Here is a 23645-nt window from a genome sequence, read left to right on the forward strand (position 1 = left end):
TTTCTGTCTTGAAATTCATTTTTGGAATAGTTTTATGACATCTTTTATGAGATCTGCATTCTTAGAATTGTTTTTTACAGTGAGATGTTATGATGACATAACGCATTTACCATCTACAAAAATTGTATTAGGTTTCAATTCTGTGTATTATTTTTTTAATACATAAAATGACACAAACAAGATAAAGTGAGATAAAAGCACTCTGTAGCCACACAAATGTATATTAAAAATAACTGTACCTTAATATATTATCTTAACATTACCTACATCTACAAATAATTGATTAATTTCACTTAAATGAAACTAAACTTGTTTTAGAAAATATGCATGCATATTTCTTAATTTATTTTTTTGGAGTTCTGTAAACCGGAAGTTTCAATATGGCCCAGTTTACGAGCTTTGACACGTGGATGCAAGAAGCCACGTCACGTTATAGCTCGCCATCTAGGGGTTAAATCCACTTCAATTGAAAAATAAATATCGATTATTTACGTATTTTTCACTTTTCATTTTGCACATCAAACACTTAAATATATTGCAGAACCTGTAGGTATTAATCCTCTTGGATGTTTTATCCTTCTATTGTTTTAAAAATAATAATCATGATCAACAAAATTTGGGCTTTTCTTTGTTAAAATATAAGAAAAGACAAAAAACCGAATGTCAAAGTGAAAGCCAATTTCTACAAAAAATAATGACAAATATAAATATTTGATTACATATGTGTTCACCCTATTAAACTGTTTAGTAGATGCACCTTTGGAGTCTGTAGATCTCAGTCATACCTGCAATTTTACTCCTTTATTAATTTTGTCAAATGTGATTGATTTGTAGAAGCAATAAAAGAGTAAAACATCCAAAGGGCTGAATACTTTTTAAAATATCAATAGATAAAAGCTATATATTGCTACATAGATGGTTAAAAAGTGAAGCAGCAAGAAATGTTTCACTGAGACAGAGTACAGCTTTATTAAAGTCAAACTTCAGGCATGTCTGAACTCTTCAAACTCAACTTCAGAATGAAAAAGGACAGAATCAATATCTTCAAATAAAAAGACAGATCATGTACAAAAAGAAGAGTGTCTTCTCAACAGTCACACACATTTAGAAGCAGAATTTTACAGGCAAAAATAAAAATAAAAAAAGAGCACACCACAGTAACATGAGTCTATGCAAATTCAATGCAAAGTATTTACAGGTTCCTCGACAATGTGTGTGTGGTATGCCGTAACACAGGTAGTTAACATGGCGGTGTGTGTTCATCCACGGTTTAATCGAAGCAACACCAAGAGAGATAGATATGACCCCAGTCAGCGTTACTGTGAGCAGGTTTCCTACAAGTAAGAAGAGATGAAGAGTGCTTATGCAGGTGAAATTATTCATTTATTCCAACACTATTTGACAGGATGTCAGGTGAGACCTCAACAACAGACGGCCCAACATTGCACAAAAAAAAAAAAGACGTAACAGTGAACTGAAACTTTCCCTTTGACCATCAAAGGGGAGAGGGGTTGGGTGTTCCTTCGTAGATTTGAAACAAAAATCAGAGCTAAGGGTCACTTAAAGGAGAAAATAAAAGCATAAAACCAGACGGAGAGACAATTAAAGCAGTAACACTTCAGCTGCATCAGCTCAGTAGGGCAGGAGGCGACCAACTGGCACAAAGATGCGAGTGCGATCATGCGATCTACAGGTGCAAAGAAAAACAAAAATAAAGGCTGTTTGGGGTTTTTTTCTTTTCTTTTTTTTGCAGAATCTCTGTGCAATGTGGTGAAAATCAAAACAAAAGCAACAAATACAGTAAAACAATGGCATCGATTCGAATCCTCTGATGTTGGAAGCATGCACTCCAGCTCGACAACATTCACCATTACAACAAAAACAGAGGCTTCAGTGGGAATTATACAACCACAAAAACCAGAAGACATTCCCTCAAGCAACAAGGAGGCTTATGTGAGAAAAGCAAAGACATACAGAAACATCAAGTTTTAAGTTCGCAAAGGAAAGTGCTTTAACGACGCACTACAGAAGTACAATTAAAGCAAAAATACAGAGCGTAAAGAATCCATCACTTTCAGCTCTTTGGATTAGTTTCATAAATAGCTCAACTCCAATGTGTAATTTTTCTGATTATTTGTCTGATTTGTAAAAGGTTTGAGGTGAAAATGTGAAAACCTCCAGCACAACTGGAGTTGAAAAGAAATCTCCTAATTATTTCCTTTTTTTTTTTCCTACATTCAGCTACAAGTTTAACAGGGAAAAAGAAAGCTTAAACTACTAGAGAAGAGCAAAAATAGTCCTAAAAATAAATCTTTCAATGCAATTATCTAGAATTCATCCTGGTCTTAATTAAGTGACTCGAGCAACATAAAAAGGGGGATTTCACGTATAATATTTTAGCCATTAACTGCTGAAAAGCTGCAACACTGGCCTTGCTGAAAAAAGCAAAACAAAAGCAATAGCAAGTTTAAAGACACTTTAAAGGAAAGAACATGGCAACATTGGCACTTTTTCACCCTGTGACCCCCAAAAATTTCTTCCGTGGGCAAAAACAAAGAAAAGCAGACATGATTACAGAAAATTCTCTCATCCTGCCATGATTACATTTATCTGCAACAAAAAAACCTCGCATTTCAATACCGAACTGCGTTAAAACACCGATTACAGTGAGTCATAAAACAGGCCGACAAGCAGCTGCTGTCACCAAATGTGGAATCATTACACCAAATGTAAGAAAATGGTTAGATACAGGCATAAAACATAAAACTCCCCGTGTGTGTGTGTGTGTGTGTTTTTTATCTCATTATTTCATCATCTATGTTCGTTTACACCTTGGTGAGAAGGGAGACGAGTTACTGCACTGGTGTTTGGAAAAAAGAAATCTGTATAAAATGCGGTGCAATAAATACAAAAACTTTTGTTCTGACTTGATGAGCAATTTAAAAACACTGTACAGAAGTTTGTGTTTGTACATCATACTGGACTGGATTGTTGTCACACCATTTCTTCCTGGAAACAAACAAAAAGAAGTGCCTCTGGAGGATTTTTTCTCTCGCTTAAACCAAAAGCTGGGGTGGCAGTTTATTCCTATTTGGGCCGCCCTCTGTCCAAAACAACAACAAAATAAACTCCTAGCAGTTAGGCCACTTTTGTTTAAAAAGAAAGGAAAAGGAGACCTAGCATTCACAATGTTTCCAACTAAGAGGCAAAAACAGTCACAACATAGATTAAACTCCAATGTTATAACAAGAAGAGGTATCTGTTTTTTGAAATACTTGTCTTGTCCGTGTATTTCTGTGTCTGCCCGTGTGAAAGTGCTTTTCATAGGTTTGGCAAAAACATAAAAAGAAACGCCGTCACAGTACACGTGTGAAATGAAACAACTGAAATGAGCTGCAACCCTCTGCAGCGTGCCGAAAATTAAAACTTAAGGCTTATTAACAATACTTGAAACACAGCACCAGTGATCACAAGCTGGCCCCCCCTCCCCAACCATTTACTATACAGGTAATGGGAATTAAGTAAAGGACGCGTGAGAACGTTAAAAAAAATCCCCAAAAAACCAGGAAGTTCTCCTTCCAGACGCGACAGAAGAGCCTCCGCCGTCCTGACTTTTAAGTACTTTACAATATGGTGAGCCAATTATGTACACAATGGCGAGTGGGACTGGCAATATGAAATCACAAGTACTTCTGCAATGTCATACCATTACACTATATACCATTATATTTCACCTTAATAGGACTATTTTCACAAAGAGGTCTGCGTAATGTTCAACACCGAAACAAACAAACGTAATACACCACTCACCGAGATGAAGTGAGAGAAATCTGTCTGTAAACATTAACAAACATAGATACTGTATATAATTATATTCATCTATACCCCATAAGTATATTAAAAAGCATGTTCAAGGAGGATTGGAATGTAGTGTGGTCCTGGAAAACAAAACAAACAAAAACAAACAAAAAAAAAAGTAAAATTGCACAAATTTGGTCATTTTTCCGAGTTCTTTTTCCACAAGAAAGAAGAAGTAGGGTGGCGGATTGTGTCGGAGGCGATGAAGAAGAGCTGCCTCGTCTACGTCGTTTACAGCAGGTAAACGGGGGAGGAGAGCAGCACGGCGGGTGGAGAGGTTCGACGTAGCACCTCCCCTCCTCCTCCTCCTCTACTCCTCTCTAAACTTTTGAGATCTTCAGAGCGCCGAAGCACGGCAACACTTACAGGACTGTGGAAAAAGTGTTCGCCTCCTTACAGGTTTCTCTTGTTTTTCAGTCACATTTTAATGTTTCAGATCAAATAATGTTTAATATCAGAGCTAAATAATCTAACTGAACACAAAAAGCTGCTTTCAAAGGATGATATTTATAGAGGAAAGGAAAGGCTGCTCACAGCATCCTGAGTCTATGTAAAGACGTACCTGTCTACGCCTAATAAATCATTAATTAACAGGAAATTAATCCCAGGTGATCAGCAGTTTAACAGATTAAAATAGGCCAGAATATCTCAAAAACCATCTTATGATCAGTCTGGTAATGGTTACAATCATATTTCTAAGGATTTTAGATTCACTGTAAAAACACAAAATCTTACCAAGTATTTCTGGTTTTTTTAGTGAAAATATCTTATTACACTTGAATTAAGACAAAAATAACTTATGAAGATACGGAAGCTTGTTTTAAGTAAATAATTCCTTGATATTGATGAGAAAGTGCTAGTTCCATCGGCAAATAATTTCACTTATGGGAAAATTGTCTTGTTAAAATAAGCTCCCACGTCTTCCTGAAAAGTTATTTGTAAGTCAGTTTTGTCTTATTTCAAGTGTAACATAAGCGCACTAGAAACCAAAAATACTTGGTAAGATTTGGCGTTTTTGTTCAATGTAGAAAAAATGGAAAAGTGGTATCTCCACATCTGAATGACTTAAAAAAGGTCATTATGAAGGTTTTTCAAGAGGTCTAGTCAAAGTCTGGAGCTCATTCAGATGGACAAAGTATGACATTATGTCACTGTTGCTCAAAACGAAGTGTGTTTGAACTGAAACAGAGCAAAGAAGAATATATAAAATATTTATATCCAAGTATAAGTGAGAAATTACTTTCCTACCTTTAGCCAGGTTGTTTTGATTCGCTTTTCTCCCCTTTAAATAAATTAAATCATCATTTCAATGAATGTTTTTGAGTTCAAACAGATTGCGTTTGATATTAAAATTTGATATTAAAATGATGCGAAACATTTAAATGTGACAAAAAAGCGCCAACAGTAGAAGAAGAAACGCAGTAAGGTCTGGGCCCTCCGGAGGGCGCAGGCGAGCTGTAGAAAGTGTAACTATTGGTCTTTTATGGCGAGAGGAGAGAAAACAGCGCATGATTATGCTCAGTCACCTTCCCGTGTCGTTCCTTCAGTCGCTCTGCTCTCTCTGCCAACAGCATCAGTTCATCGGCGTGTCCCAGCCGCTAGCAGCGGCTATCGCACCGTTTAAAAAACAGAAAAACAAACAAAAACAAACACTGTATCCCCCTTGTGAAGTGCACCGCTGCAGACGTCAGAGAGCACTTCGCTGGGAATGAGGTATAGTGGAAGTTGCGGCTTCACTCTTTAGACTCCTCTTTGACCCTGACGGGGCTCCGATCGAAGCGCCGCGGCTGGGTCGAGTCGGAGCCCAGCGGACTGAGCGGGTCGTGGTTGGAGCAACAGAGGCGGTCGTCCAGAGCGGAGGCGGTGAGCGCCCCCGCCTCGTGGTCCCGGCAGAACGAACGGGGGCAGAAGTCGCAGAGTGACGAAGCCGAGGCGCCACATACGCTGCAGTCGTGCCATGGACATTCCCAGCGTCCTGCAGAGAGAAGCTTGAAGATAAGGTCTGAACTGAGGCTTTAAAAGTGACCCATGCTTACAGGTTAGAATGAGTCGAGGGGCGATACAAAACATGATTACTACAGTTTTTGCACAAAATCAGTTGTAAATGATGAGATGTCATTCTGGTCAGTTCTGACTATTTTCTGATTTACGGCCTCATGTCACTTTAAATCCAAATAAGTAGCATAGTCAGAGCCAGGGTCCAAAAAGGCTCAACAGCCTGATAAAAAAGGCCGGTTCTGTTGTGATTCTGTTCTGGGGATGCCCCGAACTCAACATTTACACTCGTAAATGAAAATAACTGCAAGCAGAAGCGCAATTATACAAGAAAAAAAAAAAGGCAAAAGTCGAGCCTTCTGCACAACCAACAAAATGCAGCAAGTGATTTCCAAACGGTAATCAGCAACAAAACACTCGTCTTTTCCAGCAGCTATTGTTCAGCGCACAGAAAACCAAATCACCAAACATGCTGGAGTTCCGCTGCGGTTGCTAGGTAACCTGGTTGGGCTGGTTGGGGTTGCTAGGTAACATCGCAGTGCCCATAGAATGTTACTCAACAATTGGACGAGTTTTGAAACGGATCATTTCCAGATATCAAAAACCTTAAGTGGTCTTTTTAAACACTTTGACCGTTTTTAGAGACCCAAATGAAAGCATAAAAACATGCATGATGTGAATTTTACCCATTTTGTTGTTGTCACAGAATGATTTTAAGGCTCTTCTTACTGATTTTGTCTGTAAATGTTTTGAGAAATCTTTTAACTAATTTATTAATGATGGCACTAATTTTTTCTGTTTTGCATAAGATGTTCTGTAAACACCATGTGCTGCTGCCAGTCTTGGTGAAGATTCTCTTGCAAGATATATTTTTAATCTCAATCAGATTTTTCTGTCAAAAGTCAGGTTAATAACAATGAAGGTTGTGTTTACCGTATGGCGGCTTGGTGAGGTTGAGACACAGCAGGTGATACGCTTTCGGACAGTCCTTCCTGTCGCACATCACCAGCTCTCCTCCTTCTCCGCAGCAGAAACAGACGTATTCGTGTGTGTGTTTGCCCTCCGGCCGCAGCTTCCGCTTCTTGGGCTTCAGCTTGGCGTTCTTAGCCTTCTCCTCCTTCTCCATCACCACGGCACTCTGGAGAAAACGACACAAAAGACATCAGGTGTGAAGTTTCACCAATCTCGGGTTCGCTTCCGGGAAGTTTGGAGCAAACGTGCTCACCGTCGGCTGAACGCCGAGGAACCCGGAGCAGTTGTCGGATCCGCAGTGGCAGGACATCCTCCGGTTGCCCACACAGTGTAGGTTGTAGTTGAACGTCAGCTCTGTGCCTGCAGACGAACCAACAACAAGTCCCCCGGTAAATGGTGTGTCTGTCATGAAAACAGCTGCCATAGATGCTCCGTCTTCAACTCACCAGCCTCGATGTTGCAGAGGGTGAAGAGCCCGATGCGAACGTCTCCGTTCACCGTCCACTTCTGGGTTTCACAGTTGGGGCTGCAGCTGTGGTTCATGAAGCGAGACGAGTTTCCTTTTGGGCCGGCGTCTATCACTCGGTCCTGTCCGGCAATATCGAAAAAACAGAAGTTTTATTCTTCTTTTAATTAACTAAAACTTACACTTGTCGTTGGCTTTGACGCCTTGTTGATTAAAAGCTTTTAAGGATTTACTTAAACTGCCAAGAGTTTCCACTCTCCAGAGTTTCGATGTTGAGTGCACAACTTTAAATTTAAGGTGGATTACCTCTAATCTGCAGAGTTAAAACTGTACATAAAGATTCAAACATTTCATAAACAACATCGAATATCTTTTTCAAAGTTCCATCAGAAAGCTAGAGTGCTTAAAGAGCTAAAAATAAAACATCAAGGAAAAAAAAACAGAACACGTTTTTACGGTTAAATGTTTTATGAACATAGAAACATTTTATAACCTTCCAGACATTTCCCTTAAGAAAAAACATTTTGTAGGTGAAGTTTTTCTTGTGCAGAATTACTGATGATCTGTTTTAATATGTTTTATGGAAGCATTATGCTTTTTCAGTGTTTAAATTAAAGTGTTTATTATTTTACATCATTTTATGTTTAGTGGTTTATTCATATGATCCATCAACATGCCAGCGTTTTTACGACACTGATTAATTTCCACGTTTCCACAGCAGCAGCATCTTTACCTTGGTTAGTGTGAGCATGTAGAAGTTGGTCACGTGATTTTCGTGGGCTCGTTTAATTCGCTGCTGGCATTCCTCCGAGTCTATAACCTCTCCCACGTATTCGGTCACAAAGTCACCCTGAAGGAAACGGAAAACCTTTTTATTACACTTTTCATTACAGTAGGCATAAACCAGACGCCTTTATCTGACTAGTCAGTCGTGACAGCAGCAGGTTGAATGACAGGTTTTGATTTCAGCAACCTCCTAATACATAATTACATAAAAAAATTTAAGTTTTACATTCAATCACAAAATTATGATCAACATTTGTTTCCAGTGCAACTACTGTGTATCATCATTTAGTTAACAGATTGTAGAAATAGGTCTGTCAAGATAATCAATTTGATATGATAAACTATCCCAGTAATTATTACGATAACCAATACTGTATGAATCTGTTCAAAGAGATATGAATCTGTTAAAATATTAATAAATAGTTGTGGTTACATTTGAGTAGTACTTCTTAAAATTAAATAATATAGAATATGTTTTGATTTTATGGTGCTAATTTAGAAGTATTTGTCTTTATGTACAGCAGTAAATGCCGTATAATGTGACAAAGTGAGGTTGAGGCAGCAGTGTAGTAGAAATAAGAAATACTGCCACCTGCAGGTGGGAGTTCGTAGTCACATGTTTTTGACTATTTTTGTAGAAAATTTAAATAAACTCACAATTATGGATTATTGCAAAAAAAGTGTGGGGATCTACTGATTTTACCTGAATTTCCAAAATCACATAGTTTAAAAAAACTGGAGGGACAGTAAATAGATAAAACCTGCTTTGATTTGATTGATAAAATTATATTTAAGCATTCAACTGTTATCTTGCATACACTTATGCACTCCCTGGAAACTAGAGGGCCACATAAATATTTATGGCGTGCTGGATTTGACCCTCGGGCCTCAAGTTTGACACATATGGTCCAGACGTCAGGCTTGGCTCTCACCTTGCGGAGCGTTTGGTTCGTTCTGAGCCCCCAGCCGCAGCCCTCCGTCTTCACCACCTCAGTTTCTGCGTACAGCCGCTTGGAGAAGCACTGATTCTCACATCGGTCTCCTGCAGGACACACCTGATGCAGACAAGAGAGGGGTCACACTTTGGGTTTTAGTCATTTACAGCCCTACACTGCAAAAACACAAAATCTTAACAAGGATTTTCAGCCTAGTGAAAATATCTTATTACACTTATTACACTAAGTAGTATCATCCTGCTACAACTTCCTGTCATTTTCTTCAAAAAAGAAAAAAAAGTGTTTTCATTGCAGATTTGCGAAATACACAATAAATTTTGTAGCAGCTGTAAAAACCCCACCTCATCCTAGTATAAAAAGCTTTTTTATAAAAAAAAAAAACCCTGAGCTTTTTCTAACTTGGTGTGTTTCCGTTAAAGCAGATTAAATTTCGTAATTATAAATTTTATGGTCAATGGATATGCAGCTGTTTACCAAACAAAGGGGATACAAACCTGCGGGTGGCACTCGTACTGCAGCATACGGTTTAGACACTGGGAGTCGAGGCTGCAAGGATGCTCCTCTGTTGGTTTGCAGTTGCATCGAGGGATTTCTGACAAGTCTGCCACGTGCATCTGCACCTTACCCACTGGCTTATTGGACTGTTACAGGAAAAAAACAGAATATCCGCTAAGATAGAGTCTACTGAAGCGTTTTTGTGTATTTAGAGACGTTAAAGGGATGTAAACCTTGATGATTTTGTATGGTGGAGGTTTGCGGGAGTTGCGTTCCTGCTCCAGAGCTTCCCTGCTCTCCCTCTGAGCCTTGAGCTCCTGAAACCGCCGGGCTGCTTCTTCCAGAGCTGAAACATGAACAGCGTCGCATGAAATCCCTTCAGCTGTGTTGTGAGGCAACAGAAACCCAAACAGGTTCAAAAAGGTTCAAATCTCACCTTTCTTGAAGGTTTTGTTGATGTTGATCTGACCCGTGACGAAGTTCTTGTCGTTCTCCACGTATGGGAACACGCGGCCCTGGTTGATCCAGTAGTAGTCGTGGGAACCAAAAAAGAAGACTGGGAAGTCGCCGATGTCATGCCGAAGGCTCTGGATGTTTGACGGCACCAAGCGAGGGTTGCAGATCTCAGCCGGCCACCATCTAAAAAGGAACGAGACCGAGAGAAGGATTAGAAAAGTAATTACAGAGCGAGGGATCTGTGGTGTTTTATTTAAAAGTGACCTTAAACAGGTTAGGATAGATTTATGGGCTAAACCAAACATGCTCATTACATTTTTTTCACAAAATCATTCTTAGATCATGAGATTTTAGTCTGATCAGTTTATTTTGAGCTCTTTGGGGCTCCTGTCACTTTAAATCCAACTCAACGTTTACACTCGCACATGAAAAACATTTTATCCAACCGTCTTTTCTGACTGGTTAATCAACAACAAACCATCTACCTCGTTCAGCAGGAATGGAACAGCTAATACAGCAGTAAAACCAGCTCACCAAATCTGCCGAGCTTTTCTGGGGTTGCTAGGTAACGGGCTGGGCTTGCCTGTGGTTGCTAGGTAACGGCTGGGCTATTTTTAAAAGCTCTTTTTAAACCAAATTGAAGTACAAAAAACGTTCAAGATGTGAATTTTGTATAATAGCTTCTGTTTAATTACCCAGCGTTTGTTTGAATAAGCATTTTTTTTTACATGACGCAATAAATAATTTGATCTTCTTAAATAGATTGATAATTACATAAATCCGGTAGAGCATTATAATCTACTGTTATTTCATCTATCTAAAAATAGTGCCATAAACCGGGATTAACCTAATTCTACAAACAATTGCATTTCTACACAATTATTCAAAACTGATTTAGTTATTAGATGCTGCTCATTCACATGTGGTTTTCTGTTTTTCATACTGATGGAGGAATTGAGGTAACAGTTACTGAATTAAACGATGACTACCTGAATTTGGAGTATTTATTTTAGGCAAAGTTGAGCAGAGATTCATCCTCCACCGAAGCACAAAAACAAATTAATTTCTTTATTATTGAAATAATAAAGCTCACAGTGTTTACATTTATATTTGCTCCAGCTTGCTTTAACAATCTGCAGGACAAAACAAACCCACATGCCTCTTTTAGGGAGACTAGGTGTTGCAAACGAGGTTAATTAAATCAGATCTCCTGTTGGTTCATTTCAGGAAACATTTTGCTAAACAGTTTCCAGGAAAATGCAGAACATACATCTAAAACATCCCAACCTGTTTTATTTCAGAATGTGATTTATTTTGTAACATCTAAAAATAAAGAATACAAATCAGTGGGTTTCTGAGAGACCGATGTTAAGAGTTCATCTTTAGTTGCTTTCTTTCACCTGCCAGGTTCAGATATTACAGGTACTCAGACTGAAGGCTTTTTTTCCCCTTAGGATAAAAGCAGGCGATGCCAAAATGTTTATTTTTTTTCTCCTCTTAACAATGACAGGGTAAGAACTCCTGCAGCATTTATCCAGCAAAGTGAATGCTTTTAGAGTGGTCTTAATGAGTGGTTCTCTAAGCTGCCTGCAGGTTTCTCATACATTTTTTTAGTCCAGTCTTTCCACTCAACTAGGAGAACATAAACCGCTGCAGCACTTCATTACAACCAGCCTAAATAACATTGTGTCAGTTCCACTTTTACTGCCAAATTAGCTCTGGATCCAACTAGATCCCTCAAGGTGTGCTGCGTTATTCTAGACGTTGGCAGCAGGTCTTTTAAATCCAGTATTCATGAGTTGAAGCCTCCAGTTTGTTTAATGACTGATCTGGAGAACCTGGGTGCCAAGTCAACACGTTAAGCCAAACTTTTCGACAAGTAGGCCAAAATTGTTGAGTCAAAAGTAACCGGTACTTGGGGGACAGGAAAAAAAAAAAAAAAAAAAAATATATATATATATATATATATATATATATATATATATATAAAACTAATATCACGCAAATAAAGTCGCCTGTATTTTTTCTTTTGTAGGAAAGGGATGGTATTCATTGTAAATCTAAATGTTAGAGGGGCACCATTATGTACTTTCCAGGCACTTTGTGCCTCTTTATAGTATATTCAAGTTGTTAAAAAAATGATTTATATATTAAATATGACTTAAAATTCATTGAAATTGGGCCTCTGTCACTTTAAGAAACAATGTCTTCAAGATGTCATCAAATCTTTCCTCCGTTTTGCCAGTGTTGCAATGAGAAGCAGCTCATATAATGAGATGCACAGTTCTAGGTGTTTGCTAATTGCTGCTGGCTAGTCTGAAGGAGCTGAGTGGGGGACGTCACAGAGGAGAGCTGCTCTGTAAGGAGATCAGCAACTGCAGCTCAAAGACTGAGCTGCGCCTTGAAGGAGGTGCTACATCCAACCAGACCTGTTGCAATAAGCAACAAGTTAATTAATCACATGATCAATTAAAACAAGTTAAATTTCCATTTGTAACACGTCCGTGCAACCCAGCAAGTTAGAATATGCATGTTCTCCCTGTGCATGAGTGGGTTCTCTCTGGGTACTCCAGCTTCCTCCCGCAGTCCAAAAACATGACTGACAGGTTAATTGGTCTCTCTAAATTGTCCCTAGGTGTGAGTGTGTGTGCATGGTTGTTTGTCCCGTCTGTCTCTGTGTTGCCCTGCGACAGACTGGTGACCTGTCCAGGGTGACCCCGCCTCTCGCCCGAAACATTCGCTGGAGATGGGCACCAGCACCCCTCCCGACCCCATTAAGGGACAAGGGTGTACAGAAAATGGATGAATTTCGATTTGCATGATTTATCATTTTGCTCTTTTCTCTCTTTCTACCAAAAACTGGATGACAAAACTCTTCAGTCTGATGCTTTGGTCTCAACTAGCCCTTTTTTTGAAGATCAGTTTTGTTTACATAGACTTCAGCATTTAATTTATTTGTCATTTGTGTTTTCTTTAATTTAGTTTGGATATTTAAAATGTCTTCCAGTTCCAGAGTTAAATGTTGATTAGAAATTCAAGTTTATTGATCTTTAAGAATATGTTCTTGCATTATTATTATGCCATTGTCTTTAAATTACTTGAAATTGGTCTTAAACCAACAATAGTTTATTGTTGGCTTAACTTCTGGGACAATTTATCGTCCTGTAAAATTTATCGTGACACGCCTCGGTCCACCCAGGCGTTTTCCACGGCTGAATGGTTGCCATCAGAGATTAAAGGATTTCTCCAACATGCATGTTTGTGATGATACAATAAATAAAACCGAAGATTTTACATAATGCCGCTCCTTAAAGAATTTTCCACATTTGCGACATCTAGTTTTTCCCAAATACTTTTTTCCCTCTTGATTCATTTCTTGGACGACTACTTTTTACTTCTACTTGAGTGAAAACGTGTTGAAGTAGTCCTACTCTTACTTGGGTACGTTTTTGGGGGACTCTACCCACCTCTGCTTAAATGTAACCACACACTGACAGACATCTAACCCTCACCACTCTGCGATCAATGTGCTCTGCCTACCTGTAGTTTCCCAGTTTGACCCAGACAATTTGTTTGTAGTGAGGCTTCTTCCCCGCCCTGCAATCACTGCAGGACCAAGCGCCTTCGGGCATCTCCATCTCCAGACACTCCGGGTGGAAGGAAGCTGGGCATGAGTCGCAGCACAGCAACTTTCCTCCTACATTTGGATGGATGTAAACATGTGTTTGTGTGTGCACATGAAAGTGTGTGTGAGTGTGTGTGAGTGTGTAAGTGTGTGTGTGCATGCGGATGGGAGAATGGGTATGCAAAGAGAGGAGGAGTGTATGATTAGGTGGATGCACATCAAACACCTGGACAAACTCTGAATCTCAATTGCAGACAAGCCTAAGCAGGACATAAGGATTTAAATTATATTTTATTAATATTTAGGACAAGAAAAAACTTTTTAATTGAAAATTTAGTAATTATTTTGAATAAAAACAGAGATTTGCACTTGACAGAAGGTTCCAGTGATGGCAACACTGCAATAAAATCTTATGCAAGCAACAGCTTCTACTGCAGCAGTTCCAGCATGTCTGGCAATCAGATTCAGAGCACTGTACCAAGACCAGTCTATGGGAAATACATGCGGCAGCACTGGAATAAAAAGTCAGCCAGCAAAGTAGGAATTATTCAGGGTTATAATCAAACACATTATCTGCAATAAGCAGGCATGCAGTCCTGCTAGAGCAGCGAACCTGTCCGATCGCACAGCGCATCCTGCAGAGACCAGCTTGCATGGAATCCAATGTTTACAATATTGGCATTTTTTGTTTTTGTGTTTATCAACTTAAAAAAACCAGTCCCTGCTTAAATGCACACAAATCTTTTTACTGACTGGGATCACATTCCATCCAAGACGGGTCAAAAAAACAAAAATCAAAATAGCTGCAGTCAGCATAAAAGAGGTGAAGCTGAACAAGGCCCTTTCAAATCAAAAACAAGCCCAAAGTGCTGAAGCAGAGAAGCAGTGCACCTCCAGCAGTGATCCATACAGGAAAAAAAAACAAAACACAACCAGAATTAATTAACCCAGAACATCCAGCAGAGGGGAATATACACAGAGCTGCTTCAAGTTTAATGGCTAGCTGGGTTTCCGCAGTAGCAAAACTCCATCGTCATATTTAAGTTTTCTTTTTTTTAAGGTGCTGTATGTACCCAGATTGAATGATTGATCCTCAGAACGGGCCCCATGCAAGATCGAGTCTCCTTCGTAAAAATACGCCTGTCAGGAGTTTCTCATAAATTATAAAAACTTGCTAATGAGATATTAGTCATCTGTTAATTACAAAAATTACATTAATCCTAATGTCCTCACACCTAAACTAAACCAAATGAATTTAACTTTGCGTTAGGGCTGGATGATGTGGCTGAAGGTTTTACGATAAGTGTTTCACATCAGTCAATACTGATAATTATTTATTGATTAGTTTCTTGTGTTTTAAATATATTTGAAATACTCCCAAACCAGTGATGTGACCTTTCTTGTTTTATCCAGTTTTCACTGTCGTTTTTTATTATTAAGCAGTTATGAGGCACAGTGGCAAAACCTGAAACTGTTGCTGCACAAGTTACTCAACAGGTTGTTGCTAGGTAACCAAAGAGTGAATTAGTTGCTAGGTAACCAAAGAGAGTGAGTTAGTTAACACCACCAACCTTACTAAACTCTCCATGAGAGTTTGAGCTGCTAAAGTCTGTCCTCTCACTACATCTCCCAGAATGCAGTGCGGTTCTGGATCAGAGTTCAGTGAATATTAAGACGTATTTATACAACCAGATTTCAGATGTATTTTAATAAGATTTACTGAAGTAGAAAATTCTAGTAGAAAATTCTCAATGAAAATCTGAAAAGTGTGGCCTGCATTTTTGTATTCAGCCGTTTACTCTAAAACTCCTAAGTAATACGAAATGAAGGCAACGTCCCAGAGAAGTCAGAATTCTTAAAAAAAAAAGAATTCTGAGAGAAAAGTCCAATTATTATTATTATTATTAATTTGTATTCATTTTATTTTGAACATTATAGAAGTATAAAATCACACACATGAAAAAGGAATGCAAAAGACATATATTTTTGTATCACATGTATCTTAACATACTCGAAAAGGAGTAGGAAGAAGTAAGAAACTTATGAACTCCTACCCCATAAACTCTATAATACCATATTTTCAGATGGACACTCATTATTAAATTATGAGGAAAAAAAACTGAATTCTGAGACAAAAGAAAGCCAGAATTAAAAAATAAAATATACAAAACCTCACTTCTGACATTAAAGTCAGATTTCTTTCGCCGCAGTAGCTCTAGTCCTCCTCCACACTGACTAGATTTGAACTGATCCTGCTACATTCAGCTCATGTCGTGTTTGTAGAATAACCCGGATGCTATAAATCATCACCGTCTGCTAAACTTCACATTCAGGCACGACCAAAAAAAAGAAAAAAAAAAACAACTATTCTTGCATGAGGCCCGCTTTTATCTGGAACTGGGCTGAGGCTCCTTTGTGTCACTCTGCATTGAAATGAACTGCATGTGTAATCAGTTAATTAACTCTGCACCTGAAGGCTTTGAAATGAAAGACGTGTGCAAAAAGGGGGAAACTGAATCAGAACGGGAGCAGGCACAACACAAACACGGACCAAGGGAGGAGGGGGGGACAAGGAGAAAGAGAAAAACTGTTCAGTTACCTTTCCCAACATTCTTTTTGGTAGCTGACGAAGGAGAGGGAATCATAGGTAATTTCAACTCAGCACGATTTGACTCAGTCAGAAGGTAGTGGGACTTATAGGCATATGAACTTAATATGGTGTCAGTAAGGTCTTGCACTAACAGCCCTACACAAGACACACAGGAAGAGACGGGGGGTGAGCCGCAGTCAAACTCGAAAATTACCCAAATTTCACACAGAAAGAAACACACACACACACACACACACACACACACACACAAGCACAGCCTCGCACACACTCAGAAGTAGTAAACAAAAAACGTTTGTCTCGACGTAAAAGAGGCCAAACAGTGCACTCAACTCAGCGCTAAGTGTTGGGCCTAATTGGCTCATTGGAAAACCTGTTTACTGCCTAATTAAAGTGGAGTGCAGTGTGAAAGCCTGGGGTTATTAATATTACGATGGAAAAAACAAACACAGCACAAGTTTTCATGAACAAAATCCCTAAACATGAAACACAAATCAAAATATCTACACGTTAAAATATCAAATGTAACTTTTAACCCATGAGATGCTAACTCTGGGCTGAAGCCAAAACACTAAGCAGTGATGAAGTCAAGATGGCGGCGCGTCCAGTGGTGAAGGCTTACCTCTGGCACACAGAAAGCACCAGCCGACGTTGACGGGGGAGGAGAGGAGGCCGTTCTTCTTGGCGCTGCCGTGGTTGCTGCAGATCATGATGTGATGGGTGAGGATGACGCTGCCGGCGGCCAGGCAGCCGTCGCTGGGGTGATAGGCCAACGGGCAGCGGATACAACGGATCAGACGGCCTGCGAAACGAACCATACCTTTATCATCACAGGTTAGGTGCAGAGCAGAAAACTTTCCTTCAATGTTGACTTTATTTTAAAGGTGATCTATTACGCTTCCTTGAATAAGTTAGGATAGGACGATGAGTAAAATATGTTTATTACATTTTCTGCACAAAATAAATCTTAGATAATGAGATTTTAGTGTGAGATGTTTTAGGAACTCTCTCACTTTAAATCCAAAGAAGCTGCTACATTCGTACAGGAAAATAGCTACAAACAGATGCACAATTATACAAATGTATAAGTTTGAAAAGCAGAAGTGGAACCTCCTGCACAATCAATAAGAATGCAGCAAGTGGTTTCTGGATGGTAAGTCAGCAACAAAACACTTGACTTTTCCAGCAGCCATTGTACAGTACATACAGTGGTAAAACCAGCTGATCAAACATGCTGCAGCTCAGCTGGGGTTGCTAGGTATCAGCGCAGTGCTCATCAAAGGTGACTTAACAAGTAGTTTTTGAAACGGCTCATTTTCCAGATACTACAAAACATTAAATTGTTGCCAGAAATGGCTGGGTGTTTTATGTTTGTTTTTCTAAATGCTTGAACTGTTTTTTGAAGCAGAAAAGACCCAAATAGGAGTAAAAAAAAAAAACATACAAAAAGTGCATTTTATATAGTAAGGCACCTTTAAATAAACTAGAAAAGAAGGTAGGTCATATTCCTTTGTGGGCCTTTGCTGTAACTGAAGTGACAGGAATAGATACTGCATGCTTTGCAGGAGCTTATCAAATAAGATTTTAGTCAAATCACAGCACAGCAACTCAAGTGGCATTAAAAAAATGAAAGTCTACCAACGTATAGAGCTCATTAGACATTTTAAATCTGAAAATTGCCATGTTTTTCTGTTTGTCAATGCCTCAACAAATGCTACTGCCTTCTAAATTCAAATGAAATTTAACTGAAAATATCCTTTTTTGATGTGGAAAATATGGGCAGTTGCCCAGGACAGCATTAGGAAGTGAGTGGCACACAAAAACTAGAATGACAAAAATAGAGCTGTAAGTTTTTCCTCTTGCTTCTACCCAGTCACTAAAGAGTTAGCGCCCCTTGCTTGCTTCCAATAACTTATTATTTAGTACTGCGCAAAACAGCACTAAGTATATAACAAAGCAGTTCTTCAAGATTAAAATATTGCATAAATTGTCATTTTGATGACTATTCCAATTTAATAAATCGTGTAGAAAGAAAGAAATAACAAAAAGAGCTTTAAGAGTGAATTCTAGGATTGTGTATAAAATAAATAAGCATTAAATACACAAAGCTGCCCATCTTTACATTTACCTCTGATTGTCTTTCATGTCCCTGCTGAAGAAAAGCATCCAGCATGATGCTGCCACTGCCTGTTTCTGATACATTTCCTTCTAGCTGTCTGAATCAGTCCATCTGTTTCTCAAAGAAGCTTGAATTCAGGCTTTAATGTAGCTACTGTTCAAGAGAAATAGCACCAGCAATGTCACAGGATGATGGTCTCCCCTTGGGTGAGATGAAGGCCATTTCTTCCTTTTTTCATTTGGTTTATTTGCACCATGATGACGCACCATCATCATCCATTTCCAGGAACATAGCAATAACTCTGTCCCCGATGGTCTTCCAGGTACACCTCATTTAAACCAAACAGAGAACTGGATGTTCTGAATCACCAAATATTCTAGATGTGTCCCTAAGTTTTTCTGTTCCAAACAAAACTATTTTTAAGATACTCTTATTTCTTTCTATAGCAAATTATTTCTAATATTTTACCAATTCACCAGTGAATTGATCTTGCCTTTTTGAATTACCTTGTAAATTAATTTGTTTATAAACCTTTTCTAAAGCAAATCAACCTTTTCCCCACTTTATAATTTCAAAGTTCCAGCAACCAGACTCAAAGTGGAACTTAAAGGATACTAATGCAATATTCATATTTTACATTATCCTTCCATTTTTGTCTCTACTGCTTCTTAAGCACAACCCAAGCACTTAAAAAAAACACTCAGCCATTTTCTTTGTCAATAAGCTAAAGTTTTTTTGGTGTCTGGAAAATGAGCTGTTTCAAACACCTTTGGAATGTGTCATCACAAATGTGCCGTTACCTAGCAACCCCAGTCAAGCACAAGAAGTTACCTAGCAACCCAGTCAGAGTTCTAGCATGTTTGGTCAGCTGGTTTTGTGACCTGTAAAATGGCTGCTGGAAGAGACAAGTTTTTTGTTGTTGAATTACTGTCCAGAAACCACTTGCTGCATTCTTGTTGGTTGTGCAGGAGGTGCTACAAATACTTTTCAAAGATGTATGGTTGTTTTCATGTTTGAGAGTAAACATTGAGTTAGGGGGCGTGGCCAGCAGCAGTTTATTTGGGTTTAAAGTGACAAGAGACCCTAACAGAGCTCAAAATAGGCAGAACTGAGCAGACTAAAATCTCCTTATCTAAAAATGATTTTGTGCAAAATCATTCTTAGATATTTTGTACAGACCATAGATCTATTCCAACCCGTTCAAAGAAGCATAATAGGTCACCTTTAAAACAGAAAACAAATGAAGGAGAACCCGCTCCACCTTTGCTGGCTCGCTGCAGGTCTCGCTCCAGGCAGCAGGTGGAGCAGCTGTGCTGCGGGCAGCAGAACCCTCCACCAGAACCGCTGGTGGTGCCCGGCAGCTTCCGGACACAATCCTCGTGGTAGAAGCATCCGCATCCAGACACGGAACAACGAGTCACCTCCGGGTCCACTGATTTACAGCTAAAACAAGGATGATTGCCTAAAAGAAAGAAAAATAAGACAGCAGAAAGTCACAATAAAAGAAACAAACTCGGCTCAGGTCATTTAGGGTGAAACTGTCTTTGCTCTCACCATTTCTACATTCAGTGCAGGTGAATCGGCCCTCCGGTGGAGACGACAGGCCAAGACACTCCAGGTGGAACTGTCTGCTGCAGTCGCCCTCACACACGACCAAACCCTCCCCATACGCCTCGCAGATCTAAAGAACGCACACATCATCTAATGACTCAGGGCCTTGCAAAGGTACTCATACCCATTCAGCGTGTTCACATTGTGTAATCTTACAACTACAAAGTTCACTGTATTTTAACACTAAAAAAATTGAAGATAAAACACTTTGCAGAACAAGCTTTTGCCACAGTTAAAGCTACATGTCTTTAGAGATATTTGTGTAACTGGGCTGAAACTAATGATTACATTTGTAATTGATTATTCTGATGATTTGGAAAAAGTTTGTTAAGTTATATTGCACTGTAATATATTGTATTTATTTGGATCGTAGCTTGAGGGACTACAGATGAAAACTAGCCTTTATGACTAACTCTGGCATATTGTTTGATATGATTGTCCTTTTTGAGATACATATACAACAACAATTATTAATTAATCTGATTTTAAAAAAGGTAAATTCTGCATATGTTTCATTTAACCATTTAATGTATTTTTGATACATAAGATAAGCATATAAAGAAGTAATTTAATTCCTTTTTGAATGACAAAATAAACATTTTATTACCTAAAATATAACATAGCATTTCTTTAGTGAATACCTGATCTTGTAGCAAACGATGCCTCTGCTGTGAATCAATACAGCATAGGACTGATCTGTTGATTATTTTTAGGATTAAGTGATTAATAATTGGATAGGGAAAGGTACGCAATAGGAATTTTTTTCTCTTACAGAATTTGAACCAGGTGAAGCTAAACCTTCACTACTAAAGGAGTTCTGTGTAGAAAATAACAAAAATGTTTTTTCATCTTAAACGCAAAATGTATACTTTTTTGTATACTTTTGGCTTAATTACTGCTTGAAGTGTGTTGTTCCGTCAGCAAATAGCCTTTTTCAGAGTATGTATACTTAATTTAACAATACTTATTATTAAATTTGTTGACAATCAATAACAAGATCAAACAATTTAGTTTATGTTAGCAAAGTTAGACTATGTGAGGCTCAGGAGATTTGGTTTCATTTATTATTATTTAATATGTCTTTAGTTTGTGTATTTTTATTCGTTTGTATTTCTTACCATTTATTTAAAGGTAAAAAAATGCCATTAAATATTGGTATTTAATGGTACCAATATTTGCATAGAATAATGCAACATTATTCTATGTTGCATTTCAAACATTGTTATCTTTTTCTGAGAAATAGAGCTGCAAATGGTGTTTTATTTATTACAATGGACTGGTCTATTTTTCTTTTCTTCTTAAATATTGAAATTGGCATTATGATATTGTGAGTATATGTTTTGTAAAACTTGCTTATTTGTGAATCAATAAAGATAATAAAAAAAGTTAATATTTTCGGTTTGAAAACTTGTAATCCAGCAGAGACCAGCCTTACCTGGCACACCGTGTCTCTCTGTCCGGTACCGCTGTCTTGACGGGACAAACCGGAGTCCACAGACTGAGTGTCCGAAGCGTCAGCGTCTGCCGCTGCTGGACTGTCCAGGCTCTTCCCAAATAATCCCTGGAGAATTATTAGGGATGATGTTACTTCAATATGTGCTTAGAAAAGCTAAATTCACCTAAAAAAAAAAAAACCTCTCGACAAAAAAGTATTCATCTCCATTGACCCTTTGCACGTGACGTCACGCTCTCCAGAACAGCGTCCGCTCCGCCATGACCGACATCAAAAAACCAATGCGCTCCTTTAAAGCTAGTCTAAAACCAGATATCTGTCACCTAACATCGCTTTTATGAACATGCTTTCACTTAAGAAATTGTCATAGGGCGCTGTATGATTAGAAAGATATTAAATATCGCATTATGGAGAAGGTACCCGTGTAACCGTAACCATGGAAACAATGCCGCACCGTCATGTAGCCTAGCATGTATGTCAAAAAAAAACAAAAAAAAACTGGTTAGCATCTCGTCTTTTGTGCGTTTTTAAGGCTACTCCGGTGTAAAAGTAAACACTGTTTATGATAAAGTGTGGTGTGAATTCAGGCAAAGTTGGTAATTTGATCAACACGTGACGGGGAGGAGGTACGGGTCGGTTTCTAAGCTAGCTATTTCCAACTTTTGTAAATACCACCGTCTGTGAGCCCCAATCAGGTGTCTTACGTTCACAAACAAATTACCTTGACTCGAACGAGTAGAAGCCATGAATAAACTGGCAAAAACAACTTGGGAAAAGTTTGTTCAATACAATACTCCCGTCCCTCTCTTCTCACGTCCGTCATGTCGCCTGGAATGATTAGGGATCCTAGTTGCAAACGGTGAATACGTCAATCTTTCTCAAACTGTGGTTTGTGGCTGCCCCCTAGTGGTCCGCGAGGTACTGCATGTACGGTGACGTTAGCTCAAAGTTCAACACGTACTAATAGAGAGAGTTGTGTTTTAGTTTTTAGGACTTTGCCTGCTTATAATGCTCTGAGCACACGTCAACAGCTGTTATTTTTTTATATAAAAGGATTTGAATCAGCAAATAAATACAATGGATAGAAATGGGTGGATAATTGTTATGTTTAATGGTGCAGAAGAGGATTTTTGTTTCTGCCAAAGCCACTCAAGTCTATTTTTCTTTTATTATGCTTCTTAATTACAAATAGCCCTAAAATTATGTTAATGTGCACAACATTTGTAGTAAAGAACAACTTCTTCTTTTATTTCCATGTGTTTGACATCATTGGAAAGCTTAGAGTCCACACACAGAATCCATATATAACTCAAAATGCATTTTGTTTCTTTTATGATAGAGGAATGACAGGATGAGCCATTTCTCTTATTACATCTGTGTCTTCTTGTTTTTGTGTGTGTCGTTTCATTTGAAGCCCACCTGTGGGTCGTTGAGACCCCTGGAGTCGGAATCAGACGTGTCTCTGTACTGAGACGAAGCCATTTCTACGTCCGTTGACGCTCTGCTTCTCTTCTTCAGCGGTTTGCACGCATCCGAGATCTCACTGGCTCCTTCAGGAGGATGGCATGGATTTCATGTAAGTTATGAAGGAGTTTATAGTTGCTGGGTTTGAGGAGGTGTTGAGTATTTTATACCTTTCTGTGATCCCGTCTTCAGAGTGGTTTCTGGAGCCATCTCAGCCTGAGAAACACAAATTTCATACTTTGATGAACTCTGCGTTTTCCAATCTGTTTAACTTAAATTGATTGTTTTGATTAACAGAGTAGAACATTTAATTTTTGTAAAATCTTTCCACTGATCCACTCCTTCGGTTTCCATAGTTCAGAGTGATGTCAGCGTGTCCAGGGCCGCCATCTTGTTTCACAAGCGCGTTTTGCAGATTCCATTTATATAAACTTTTAATTCAAGGAAACACCACGTCAAAAAATACTAAGGCCAGGCTATGATTCTTTTTTTAAATTACAATAATAAATTCATAACTTCACCACAATAACATTGGAATTTTATAGTAGTTTTACACTTCTAACACGAAAAAATAAAATAAAATAAAAATAATAGATAAAAAATACTTTTAAACACATTGGCATCAAATCCTCATCAGTAGCAGAATCTTGAAAAAATCGTGAAAACAATTTCGAAGAATGAACTTCATGAACTGAGCGGGTCACATCAGATCCTGATAAATTTATTGAATATTTTTTCTCATTAAGATAAATTTTTTCCTGATAATTTTGTGGTAAAATTG

At 38.5% G+C, this 23645-nt stretch overlaps 1 protein-coding gene across 1 annotated transcript in view; it reads right to left on the minus strand.

Moving 5' to 3' along the window:
• Positions 1-944: 944 nt before the first annotated feature.
• Positions 945-23645, minus strand: part of nsd3 (nuclear receptor binding SET domain protein 3) — a 38204-nt gene continuing 15503 nt past the window's right edge. Inside the window, exons 10-26 of the mRNA XM_088008745.1 lie at positions 23035-23080; positions 22820-22950; positions 21383-21508; positions 19891-20017; positions 19598-19798; positions 16840-17019; positions 16209-16355; positions 13525-13681; positions 9965-10167; positions 9762-9874; positions 9528-9674; positions 9010-9132; positions 8025-8141; positions 7272-7413; positions 7079-7185; positions 6787-6991; positions 945-5833 (exon numbers count right to left, since the gene is read on the minus strand). Of these exons, the coding sequence (XP_087864871.1) occupies positions 5592-5833; positions 6787-6991; positions 7079-7185; positions 7272-7413; positions 8025-8141; positions 9010-9132; positions 9528-9674; positions 9762-9874; positions 9965-10167; positions 13525-13681; positions 16209-16355; positions 16840-17019; positions 19598-19798; positions 19891-20017; positions 21383-21508; positions 22820-22950; positions 23035-23080 (2514 nt within the window). The 3' untranslated portion in view covers positions 945-5591. The remainder of the gene's footprint in view (positions 5834-6786; positions 6992-7078; positions 7186-7271; positions 7414-8024; positions 8142-9009; positions 9133-9527; positions 9675-9761; positions 9875-9964; positions 10168-13524; positions 13682-16208; positions 16356-16839; positions 17020-19597; positions 19799-19890; positions 20018-21382; positions 21509-22819; positions 22951-23034; positions 23081-23645) is intronic.

This window comes from Poecilia mexicana, unplaced genomic scaffold, assembly GCF_051168715.1.
Source record: "Poecilia mexicana isolate PSO_F unplaced genomic scaffold, ASM5116871v1 scaffold_9, whole genome shotgun sequence".
In the NCBI taxonomy this organism is placed as follows: Eukaryota; Metazoa; Chordata; class Actinopteri; order Cyprinodontiformes; family Poeciliidae; genus Poecilia; species Poecilia mexicana.